The 11,852-nt window shown below is 38.6% G+C and overlaps 1 protein-coding gene and 1 pseudogene across 1 annotated transcript; both read right to left on the reverse strand.

Moving 5' to 3' along the window:
- Window positions 1-1,562: 1,562 nt before the first annotated feature.
- LOC138199877 (elastase-1-like) lies at window positions 1,563-5,271 on the reverse strand. The gene is made up of 8 exons (XM_069152151.1): window positions 5,221-5,271; window positions 4,985-5,088; window positions 4,176-4,276; window positions 3,711-3,836; window positions 3,228-3,364; window positions 2,912-3,054; window positions 1,906-2,055; window positions 1,563-1,659 (listed from the first exon to the last, which is right to left on the reverse strand). Exons 1-8 carry the CDS (start codon window positions 5,258-5,260, stop codon window positions 1,648-1,650), a joined length of 813 nt encoding a protein of 270 aa, XP_069008252.1. The 5' UTR covers window positions 5,261-5,271; the 3' UTR covers window positions 1,563-1,647.
- Window positions 5,272-6,513: 1,242 nt separating this feature from the next.
- On the reverse strand, window positions 6,514-10,308 carry LOC138199014 (elastase-1-like; annotated as a pseudogene).
- Window positions 10,309-11,852: the final 1,544 nt, after the last annotated feature.

An 11,852-nucleotide genomic window follows, 5' to 3' on the forward strand; every position in this document is an offset into this window, starting at 1 on the left:
GAGAAAGTATATTTCTTTAAAAAGAAAGACTCAGGAGGGATGATATTTTTTGATGGATATAAGAGGTAGGCTACATCATATTGGTTATATTGAAGTACCTCAGCTAACAGTCTAAAATAAAATTGACTGAGTTTCCTTCCCATCTCTCTGCTCTAGCTTCCTTATACGTAGAACCTCTACGTACACTAATGAGGAATGACACTAACTTACTTCCTGTAAGCTGTCAGAGCTGTGTGCAGTGGCAGACTGTCTTCAGTCTGGTTGGTTGGTGCATGTATGTCAGGGCAACACAGCCTCTTCACGTACACTCTGCATGTATACTTCATACTGTATCAAGCGATATAAGCACAGCGGTAACCGGCTGTTCTCTTCTCTGTAGCCCAGATGGGTTCAGTCTCACGCTTGTTGACTACAGTTAAGGCCATTAATAGACTGTGAAGGTTGGTGTTTTTCATGTTTTCATTATATTTTTGTGTGTTTCGTTTCCTTTGTGTATGCCAGGTGCAGGACTTTTAAGATTCAGTTTTTGTCAAACGATTTCTCAAATTTAAAAAAAATCTTTGTCATCAATTAGGCATGTATAATAAATGTATTCTGCATTTGCTCAGTCCAGAGCAATACCTGCATATAAACAGCACAGTACAGGGACTTTGATCTGCTCTAGATGTAATGACACAAGAAGGGACTATGGCCTCCCATGACCCCCAAAAGGAGTGCTGATGATAGTAGAGCATAAATGAAATAATAAATAAAAGCCCTTGAGAGACTTACCGTGAGAGGGATTTTTTTCTTCCTGTATATTTGCATGTAAATATTTTCATGCAGTAATTTGTCACTTAGAGACGGATACGCTTTTTCTAATTTATAATAGTTTAATTTAATTTCGGTCACACTAGTGCAATTGAGTTAATCATGGTTATTGCTTGTGTCCAAATAACATCTGGATATGCAACCACTGAAACTAATGCAGGTTATTAGTTTGTTATTGTTTGTTCAGTAGCATATCTGATGAATAGATAAATGAAAAATATGCAGCTCACATTGTTGGTACTGAGTTTTCAAGCCAAGTTTTTTTCTAAAGCAGAATTATTTAAATACTTTTTTAAATTCAGATTGCTTTTGACCATTAATGTTATATGTTATGAGCCTTTTCCATGTTGTACAACTGCTTAATTATTAAAAGAGTAATGTGTTTCTTTAAATGTTTTGAGCATCTTTTCATCATTTGAAGTTATCCTATTTGAAGTCTTGAAAATTCTAAATTGGTCTAATTACATAGTTTTGTTCACCCTTCAGAATAAAATTAAACATTTTTACTGTATGACAACTTCTTCACTAACAGTAGTATTTTATTTTCACTGTTGAGTTTTGAAATCAATTTAATAGCAAAAGGTAATCTCACAACACATAACAAAAAGCTCATTAAAACTGCTGTCTCGGTAGATTATTAAAGCACTACTCTTCCACCTCCAATTCCTAATGGTTTAAAACATCTTAATGAGCAATGCCTGTTGCACCACACACAATACAAAGAAAAAAAAGAAGAAGAAGCAAGGCAGATGCTCGTTATAGAACATTTTATTCTGATGGAGTCAGCGGAGATGAATCCACAGTGTTCTTTTGTTTCCATGGAGATCAATCCTCTTCTTAACCCATGATCTAGCAGAGCAAGGACAAATGCATCATTATGTGATTATCGTCAAGAATCGACCAACAAAATGCTGCACAAATATGTGTATTTAAAAGGAATAATTGTAGGTAATGATTCTGAAATTCTTCCATTACTGCATGTACTGTAATGTGATGGGATTCAGAAAAAAAAACCTCTGCTAATACTGTAACTGCATAACCTCCATTGAAAAGTACTGCGTGTGTGATTCATGTGACCTATTGTGAAATACTTACGCCGTTCATCCAGCTGATGTAAGCAGAGACACGGGTGAAGACGGTGGGCTTCCTGTAGGCATTGCAGCCAGAGGAAGAAACAAAGCTGGTCACACCATGGACGACCCACTTGCCGCCTACACTGCAGTTCAGGGGGCCGCCAGAGTCACCCTGTTTTCAGAAAAAACATCACATACAAATTAAAAATTCATAACTGATGGCTTTATTTTGAGCAGTTTTTTAGTTAGTAGCAAATATTCCAGTGAATTTAACTCATTCCCACTTGCTTCTCATATCCACTTCTAATCTCAGGCAGCCATGGAGCAACTTTGTGCAGAACATGAGTTCGCAAAACGTTGACACTTTGTGCAGTTTAAGCACTAGCTTGGATCATTGCAACTGACTTATGCCCCTGCTGATGCAGCAAGTAATCCCGCAAGTGTCCTCCAAAACAGCTTCTTTGACAGGAGGGGGTCAGCCCACAGCTCAGTGGGAGACATTCAAGTTCTCTCTGTCATGTTGGAGTGGGACTGAACACTGACAGGTCATTTACAGTGTTTTCCACTTTAGAAACTGGGCTCAAAATCTGAGGTTAGAGGAATCTACCTGACACAGGCCCCACTTTTTACGTAAACATTTCTAAGTTGTAACTAACGATTTTATTCTGTTTCAGAAAGTGTTTATTAATGCTTGATTAAGTACTTATACGCCATTAATTACAGCAATTTGCAAGGAGGGGGGGGGCACAACAAATGATGCCAGTGTTTATTCTATTCAATTTGATAATAATGAAATATATAATTTTAGCAATCTATTAATACATTTTTAATTAGTAGTCCAGATCTTCTGCAGCTCTTACCCACAAGTGGTCATACATCCCAAACACCCAAAGATCATCAGAAATCCCAACTTGATAATAGTTTATAACTGACCTATAAATCTTTAGTAAAAAAGTTTATTAAAAGTTAATACCACTGTACATAAACCCTTATTGCTTATCAAAAGTTGTCGCTCTGAGTCGTCTCACATGACAGCCAGATTCGCTGGCACCACCAGCACAGACCATGGTGTCCTTCACAGTGCTGCCCCACCATCCGTAGCTGGTGCAGGTCTTGTGGTCAACAGCAGGCATGGAGGCCTGCTTCAGCTGAGCAGACAGCTGACCTCCAGCTTGGGACAGCATGGAAAATATATTATCACAACTTGTGCTAAGGCCTGAAGTAGCAGAATAATACACTGCTGTATCTGTAAAAGTCGATGCTATTCACAGATGGTTTTCGTTTGCATACAAATACTGGAACTGAATATTATATTGTGTGAACGCATCGTTATGTCAGACTCACTCTGGGTGCGACCCCATCCGGTGATGTAGCAGTGGTTGTTGTGGGGCAGGACCTGACCAGAAGGAGGCAGAGCGCCGAGCTGGACGTTGTTGTTCAGGGAAGCATCAGAGGACAGATGCAGGAGAGCAATGTCGTACCTGAGGGTCAGACCAACAAGCCCTCATGTCACAAACTTTTGTGTGATTGCATGTGTTTTTACAGTGTTGACGGTAATATGTTGACTGAGGACCAATCAGAAAAAACAGTTTTCATAATTTAGTAAATATTTATTGCAAAATATGTACTATTAGTTTGTAAAATATTTTAACATATAAAATCACATATTTACATAGTTGGAATTAAATGCTAAAAATAGGACTTTGGACAAATTGTATTTATTTTTCACGTTTGCCAAAACCTAAATGCATTCTGTTTTTACCATGTGCTGTGTACTGTGTTGTTTTTGTATGCAGAAGTGGGTCAAACCATGTCAAAACAACTAACCCTCCAGCAACGCTGTTGGAGTTCCACCTTGGGTGGATGTGGACACGGCTCACACTCATGTACTGCTCTTTGCCCTCATGGGAATTGATGTTGTGATCTCCAAGAACAACACGCCAAGTCCTGGAACTGTGGCCATGAAAAAAAAAAATATATATTTCTTTCTTCCACTCATGCTCATCCTGTCTGGCAGTTAGAACTCTAGTAACCCAAGGATATTTGTTTAAAATCAACATTTTACATGGATGCTACATTTTGGAGAAATTTCATTTGATAGTTAAATGAAACAGAAGATTGAAAGACAGCAAGACAAATGTAAAACTATGTCTTGGTTGAAGTCGCCAGAAAATGTTATGAAATAAAATGATGTAAATGTTCATCTCTGTCTGAACACATGTCCTGTTATTTCACCCATAACTCCATTGGTTTTAGGCTCAGCAGCTATTCTGTGATGCATGAAACTCCCACCTGTCCACACAGTGAGCAGCGGTCATGACCCATCCTCTCCTGATCAGGGTTCCTCCACAGGTGTGGTAGAAGCTGCTGCCAGATTTGTACTGAAGAGAAATCTGGTAAAACGACAACACAGAACATTACAACTACAGCAAGCTGAACCATTCACCTTTTATGCCCAGTGTGCCCTGGCATCACCACTGCAGTGCAAGAAGCTTAAAGCCATTTCAAGTGCCACTTCAAAATATGTAATTAACTCTGTGGGTCGCTATACGCAGAATAAATGTTACTCTGACCTATTTTGCCTTTCAAAGAGATGAACAAATGTGATACACGTGGGTTTAAAGCAACAGTCATACGACATTCGCTTGAATACTGTGCTGAAGTAAAACTTTGAGGCACTTGGACTTTACTTCCTCCACAGTATTTATTTAAAAGCTGAAGTTTCTACTTTCTTTGAGTTTACATATGATCAGTTTGTAAAACATGATGCATTATTGTAGATTAAAGGCCCTGCATATCCACAAATGTGATTTTAATATTTAAGACGCTGATTAGACCAATTCAAAGTGGAGTTGCACAAATCTATGCAGGGATTTTCATTGGGGTCACTATGCACCAACAAGAATGATGAACTGGTGATGAGTCCCATAACCAAACTATCAAAAAAACTCCACAAAGTCCTAAAAAAAAACCTTTTGTACATAAGGTTTGGAGTTTTACTTGTAACAGCAATTTCGTGTTGTGCCATGTGTTTTTTTCTGAAGAAAAGGGTCGGAATACTCCTACACAACTGTTGTGGAGTCAGACAAAGTATACAGTACCTGCCAGGGCCAGGAGTTGGCTCTGGCAACCTCTCCTCCCACAACTCTCTCCTCAGCACTGTCATCCTCCAGGTACCTGGGCTCAGGCTTCAGCTCAGCCAGCACTGAGTAAAGCAGAGACACAGGAAGGATAATGGTTGACCATCATGTATCCATGGGTGTGTGCAAGTGTGTGTATGGGTGTGCATGTGTGTGTGCGTTTGCAGAATGTCAAAGGAGAACAAGACGATTCTTACCGAGGGCTGCGAGAGAGGTCAACAAAAGAAACCTGAGCATGTTTGCAGTCTCCTAACACGTTATGCACAGAAGACTTCTGCCCATGACTCTTTTATACCCTCAAGACCATTCGTGCGTGTGTGTGTGTGTGTGTGTGCGCGCGTGCGTGTTTTGTGTGTGTGTGTGTATGTGTGGAAATGATTTGTTCTATACCAGCACCTGTGTCTATCTCACAGTTATCGCTACAGTGTGACCTGGGGGATATATTTGTGGAATAGCTGACTCAGCTACTAAATCTATTTTTTCCACTAACATTGGCAAAAACAGTCAGGATTGTTCAACGTAGGATCCCCTCCATTTTTCACTAAAACACACAAAACCTTTAAGGTGTGTTATGATGAAGCAGTTTTTTGGCAAAGTACAATTTATTTTTTAATTGTTTTAGGAACTGCAAAAGTTCTGTATCATATGTTGCTTTCATCAAGCCATTGTTAACAGCCTTAACTATTACCAAAGAGTTGCCAAAGGCAGAATAAGGATTGACACACACACACAAACACATTCTGACATTTTCTGTGAGTGTTTTCCTACCGTTAAAACCCATCTTCAGATGCATTTTACGCTGCACAGTCGGCATGTATGACTTTGTTCTCTTTCTCATTGTCTGGGGGGCCAACTGGGGCAATCAAGCTCTTAGATTGCTCGGAGAAAAAAATAAAGATGTAGTACATGAGTGTGATGAGGCATTTTAGTTACATAGACAATGTATTACTTGAATAGGCTGAAAGTGTGTTTAGATATGCATAGATGTTTCAGAAGAGCATTTATACATATTTCCAATTTACACCAGTCAGAGCTGAAAACGTGTTAGTTTTAAGCAGCATGAACATGTATGCACAATTTGTAACATAAACACATGAATAGCCTCTGTCATCTCGACATGGAATTCATGAACAGTAACATTTTAAATAACAATAGGGCTTTCGCACCATCGGCCCTAATGATTTATTCACATGAAGTTTTAAATATCAGCAGGGAGATGCTGTAGATTTAGGTTTATATAAAATACAATCGTTTTGTTTACTAAACTGTAGCGTGTGATGTGTAGCGATTGTGGTGAACATGCAGTTTGTCATGCATCATGCTTTAAGAGTCACAGTCTTGTTATTACAACAGACAGCAGAGCTCCATCTGTGCAGAGTTGAAAATGTAGAGCTGTGGAACAGTAGTGCGATTTTAATGTATGGACATGTCCTTGCATGTAGCAGTTTACAGGTCGTTGATTAATATAGATTAACATCACTGTTTAAGGCTTACAGGAACAACCCTGAGGCAATAGAGCAGAACTCCACTTTAAGCCTTTGATAAGTATTCATGAGGCCCTGCAGGTACTGTGTAGGTGCAGCGTAGGTAGTGTGCTGTGAGGGTTGCTGCTGCACAGGAAGGTTTAAAGGAGACAGACAATTGCGTTGGACAAAACTGTTCAGGCATCAGGGGATAAAACACACCTTGAGTCCTATGATTTTAATTTGAAGACATGTATTTATATTTATTTAAGTTATGCTATGCCTCTCTGAAATTTGGGATCTTAGTTTTTGGCAAAGGAAACAATACAGAGCTTTGTGTTGTGTTGTGTTCTTGTTGCACAAACCAGCTTCACATCCTAGCTGCTGAGCAACACTTTCACAGCTTGTATAATCTGAGCTCTATTATTTTCCCATCCCGTAAAGTTTTTCTGCATATGTTGACCCTCAGACTGCTTTATCAGTGAAATATGCCATACATCTGTAACATCACTACTTAATATCCAGTCAATTTATTACTGTATGCAATTAAATTATTGTTTGGAGCTAAGCAAGTGATACTTTAAAAAAAGGTTTTCAGTGTTTCTTTTTTGCTCAAAAAAGTCCTTCTTAGAGCAAATGTACAAATGTGATAAATAACACAGGGTCCATTTAGTATTAAGAGCACATTTTTTATTTCAACTTTAAAGAGCCTTGCTAGAAGCATCCACTACAGCAATCCTGTGATAATAAAAGTATGTCTGGGAGCTGCATGTGACTAATACCCAAGTACATCCTAATAGATTATGGTTATTACAACCTCCCCACAGGCCCTACTTTAAAATTATTTATGGAAGAGACTCAAGAGTTTCAAGGTCAAATGAAACATTCAATAAAATATGCTTCTAACAATCACTAACATTTACCAGATATATATAAAAAGGTGAGAGAGATTGGAGAGCTGGATTGAAACGCAATGACGACCCTGTAAAAATGTTTAAGACATACAAAGTTTAATGAGTATCTCCAGTGGCTGCAGTCAGTCTGTTAAGTGTTGTTTCCATTCTGACTACCGCAGCTGCAACATGGGTGCAGTTTCCACTATATGCAGACACTATTGTACCACAACATGGCCTTTTCCCTCTAAAATGTCACAAAACCGCAAAAGAAAGAGTGCCACAATCCTTCCTTTTATTTAACATCGATCAGAAAAATTGTAGTTTCTAACTGGAGCAAAAAGAGATTTAAACTTTGAATAAAAGCACGAATGATAGAAAAGGACAAGTTCACCATAAGAGAAGACAAAAGGCTGCAAAATAAATGTCAACTTTTACTCAGAACACATTGTCAGGACTCCGAATCAGAACGTTATGCATTATGTCAAAAAAAAAAAAAAAACAGTCTATCTTTGAGTCCCCAGTTCATCCCCTCATTCTGCTCGTATTTGTCCTATTTCTGTCATAAAGTAGTTTGCTGAGTGCTGATAATGCTCACATGCAGTTTTAAATGGAAAAGTGTTGAATGTGAAGTTTTGGAAGACCTGATAATGGATTATTAGGCAGTTACCTGAATTTTGGAGTTTATCTTGCTGTTGCTATGCAATTCACGGACTCTACTATGCTATTCATCAATGTCATAATGAGAAATGTTTTTTAAGAGATAACTTCAACACTTATAAAAGGATATCAGGCAGTTAGAAAGATGTTTAAAACACTACTTTTTTTTTTTATTTTGACCAAGTTTATTTGTGGAAGATTTGACCAAGGAAACAAGCTCACTTCAGAGCAATCCTCCATATCAGACATTGTTCATGACCTAGAAGAAGAAAATAACTTTCAGTATATCATCATCTGCATATTCATTTCAAAAGATGTGATAAACTCAGGACATGCTGTAAAATGTGATGTGAAAGTATATAACAGATGAGTCTTTAAACTGTCTGTGTCTTTGACTTTCCTCCTTTTGTTTTATATTACATCTCCATGATTGACCGACTTCATCCATGTGATGTAGGCAGAGACGTGGGTGAAAACAGTGGGCTTCTGGGGCGTATTGCACAAAACTGGCATTCCCATGGACATACCAAGGGTAGGGGTCCCTGCAGTTAAGAGGGCCACCAAAGTCACCCAAAGGAGAAGCAAAAAAACATTTTGATCAGAACCACAGATTGAATATAAAGATCAACATATGCAACCACAAATACTTTTCTTTCTTATAACCGTCTGTAGCTCTTGGGAGTTATATAACATTGTATCAGCAGGTGAGAAGCTGTTCTTTCCCAAAGACCAAGATGGAATACATGTGATATCTTTTACAATAACAATAATCAAAACAAACCTAGTTTGTCTTTACATAAATCTGACTATCTATATCCAGAAAGCCAGATTATTCAGTCTGAATTTTTGTTTATTTCAAATTCAACACTTAAAAACAAATAAACATGATTTCTTACATGAATAGACTGATGAGATTCATCACCGTTTAACCTTGTAAGATGTGTGTTAGGTGTTATTTTATACTTTAGTTATTGAAATAATATTGTAAAAGTAAAACCACAAACATCTTCTGATCAGTATCAGTGATAGCTGTATGAAAAGATATGTAATACTGATATAAAATGTGGATTTCCGTGTGTGTTGACTATTATCTATATTCTATTCTATGTTATTATCAACTATAAAGTCGATTATTGGAGTGAGTTAGTTTTAAAAAGTTCTGCAAATTCACCAACTGAACACAGAAGGGATTTTTATTCAACATGTGAGACGCTGTTTGTTTCGATTGGAACGCATGACTTTGGAAAATCACAAACACTCACATTGCATCCTGAATGAGCGCCTCCTCCAGCACAGATCATGGTGGTTTTGACCGTGCAGCCCCACCAGCCGGAGCTGGTGCAGGTCTGGTGGTCCACAGAAGGAAGGTACGCTTGCCTCATCCTGTTCGGCATTCCTCCACCAGCTGAAGGCACACAGAAGAGAGGCAGACATATACGACGAGCCTGGGAGGACAGCTTGTGTTTGCACTGCACAGTTTTTAGTCAGAATTATGAGTATGAGGAGTTGCATCAGACTCAACTGGAGGTGTGACCATATCCAGTGATGAAGCAGTAAGAGTTGTGAGGCGGGATCTCACCCAAACTGGGCAGATTGGCCAGCTTCTCATTGGAGGTCAGGGAAACATCAAAGGACAGTCACAGCAGGGCAAAGTCATTACTACAGAACAAAAAACTGTGACTGCTTCATACTCAAGTTACACAATCATCAAATGGTTCTATAGGAACGAGCATCACCAGAAACATGCTGACTAAAAATATTAGAGTGATTTCAATGATTTGCTGACAACTTTCATTTTAAAGTCTGTAAAGCCAAACTGCTGTGAAGGGAAGATGCTAAACAAAAATAAGAAACCTTTACACAAAATATACGACATGAAAAGGTAATAAGTGATAGACTGACCCAGAGGAGATGCTGTTATTGTTCCACTAAGGATGAATATGAAAACTGCAGACACTCCTGTACTGCTCTGTTCCATCACTATGGTTCAGGACAACATCACTGAGGAACACATGCACAGATCTGGGACTGTTTGGGCTGGGATTTGTTTGTTTGTTTGTTTGTTTGTTTGTTTGTTTGTTTGTTTGTTTTCCACAGTGATGCATTAAAAGAGAGGTAATGCACGAAGGAGAGGAGACGGAAAATTTGTGCAAGTGAGATGATATAAAAACCAGGGCGTGTAACAGTTACTGAGTAGTATATCAGATCAGAAAAGGTTACCAATAAAGTACCTGTTACCTGGACACAGTGAGCAGCGGTCATAACCCATTCCCCCTGATCAGCGTTCCTCCACAGAAATGGTGGTAGGAGCCGGCAGTACTGCAGAGAGATCTGGAGCAGGACTGAAAAAATATTTGTATTCACCAAAGGGCATAATGTCGTCCAACCATGAAAACATTACAGGAGAGTTCTTGCAATATCTAACTTTGTATATGCATTGGAATAAAGCAGCTCCATTAGAAAAATGTAGATTTATGAACATAAAACATTTTGTTACATATGCATTTACTAATGCCTAACCATTTTCTGTGAATATAATTAAGACATATCTTGTCTTCTGGGCGTGGCCAAATGGCTTGCTAGCGCCCCCTAAATAGATGCCCAGCAAGCTTCATTTACCTACATGCACAAAATTCGGTGGACATGTGTATCACACCAAGATGTACAAAAAAGCTACAATGCACCATTACGTCAACTCAACAGGAAGTCTGCCATTTTGAATTTAGTTGCCATTTTTGGCGATTCACACATGTTGTACTTTAACGAACTCCTCCTACAGATTTTGTTGGACCGACTTGAAATTTAGTCTGTTGTGCACTCTTAACATGTTTGGGATTAAAAGATATCATAAGAATTTGTTTTCGTCAATCAGTGTGCCCGTAGCCTGGCAGCCAAAAAGTGACCCAAAAGTCATGCTATAGCACGTCGTCCAAAAAGTGACCCAAAAATTACTTTTAGGTCACTTTTTGCTGTATTATGACTTTTTTTTCATAATTTGGATGACATGGTATAGTATGAATTTTTTTTTTTTAAGTCATAACACAGGGAGAAATCAAACCCCCAACCTTCTTACTGAGAGGCAACACTGCTAACACTGTGCCACCAATCTTCCCAGGTGATGGTCTGCATTGTGACAAATCTTTGGCTCACTGTAACCTATAACTCCACCATCCACAAACATTCATTCAAATGCGACCAAAATTGCCGGAGACATTCTTTGGATAGTAGATGTGCATGTTTTCAAGGGGGTCTGCAGTGATATTAAATATCTTCCTGTAATGTGTAGTGTATGCAAAACTTTTTCATTTATAGAAACCTTGGTGAATTTAGTTGCAATTTTTGGCGATTCACACATGTTGTACGTTAACGAACTCCTCCTACAGATTTTGTTGGACCGACTTGAAATTTAGTCTGTGCACTCTTAACATGTTTGGAATTAAAAATGATCAAAATAATGTGTTTTCATCGATCGGTGTGCCCGTGATATTTTTTAAAGTTCATGAAAAAGGGGGGGATTGAACTCCCAACCTTCTAACTGAGAGGCAGCAGTGCCAACCACTGCACCATCTATCTTCGCAGGAGCTTAACAGCATTGTGACAAATCTTTGGCTCGCTGCAACCTATAACTCCACCATCCATAAATATTCATTCCAATGTGAGCAAAATTGCCACAGACATTCTTTGGATAGTAGATATATGTGTTTTCAAAGGGGTCTGCAGTGATATTAAAAATCTTCCTGTAACGTGTAGTGTATACAAAACTTTTTCAATTTCTCCAAACGTTTCAACTTCACTAAAAGTTGAATCACCATC

This window comes from Embiotoca jacksoni, unplaced genomic scaffold, assembly GCF_022577435.1.
Source record: "Embiotoca jacksoni isolate LCO1_2020_lvr unplaced genomic scaffold, fEmbJac1.0.p SCAF_1, whole genome shotgun sequence".
Classification (NCBI taxonomy): domain Eukaryota; kingdom Metazoa; phylum Chordata; class Actinopteri; family Embiotocidae; genus Embiotoca; species Embiotoca jacksoni.

What these genes read in the sequence shown, in the direction of transcription:
- LOC138199877 (XM_069152151.1), bottom strand. Translation starts at nt 5,260, where the DNA reads ATGCTCAGGTTTCTTTTGTTGACCTCTCTCGCAGCCCTCG. An exon ending in CCAACTCCTGGCCCTGGCAG is followed by an intron (nt 4,277 to 4,984) that starts GTACTGTATACT and finishes TCGTTTTACCAG; the next exon opens with ATTTCTCTTCAGTACAAATC. An exon ending in TCCAACAGCGTTGCTGGAGG is followed by an intron (nt 3,365 to 3,710) that starts GTTAGTTGTTTT and finishes TCTGACCCTCAG; the next exon opens with GTACGACATTGCTCTCCTGC.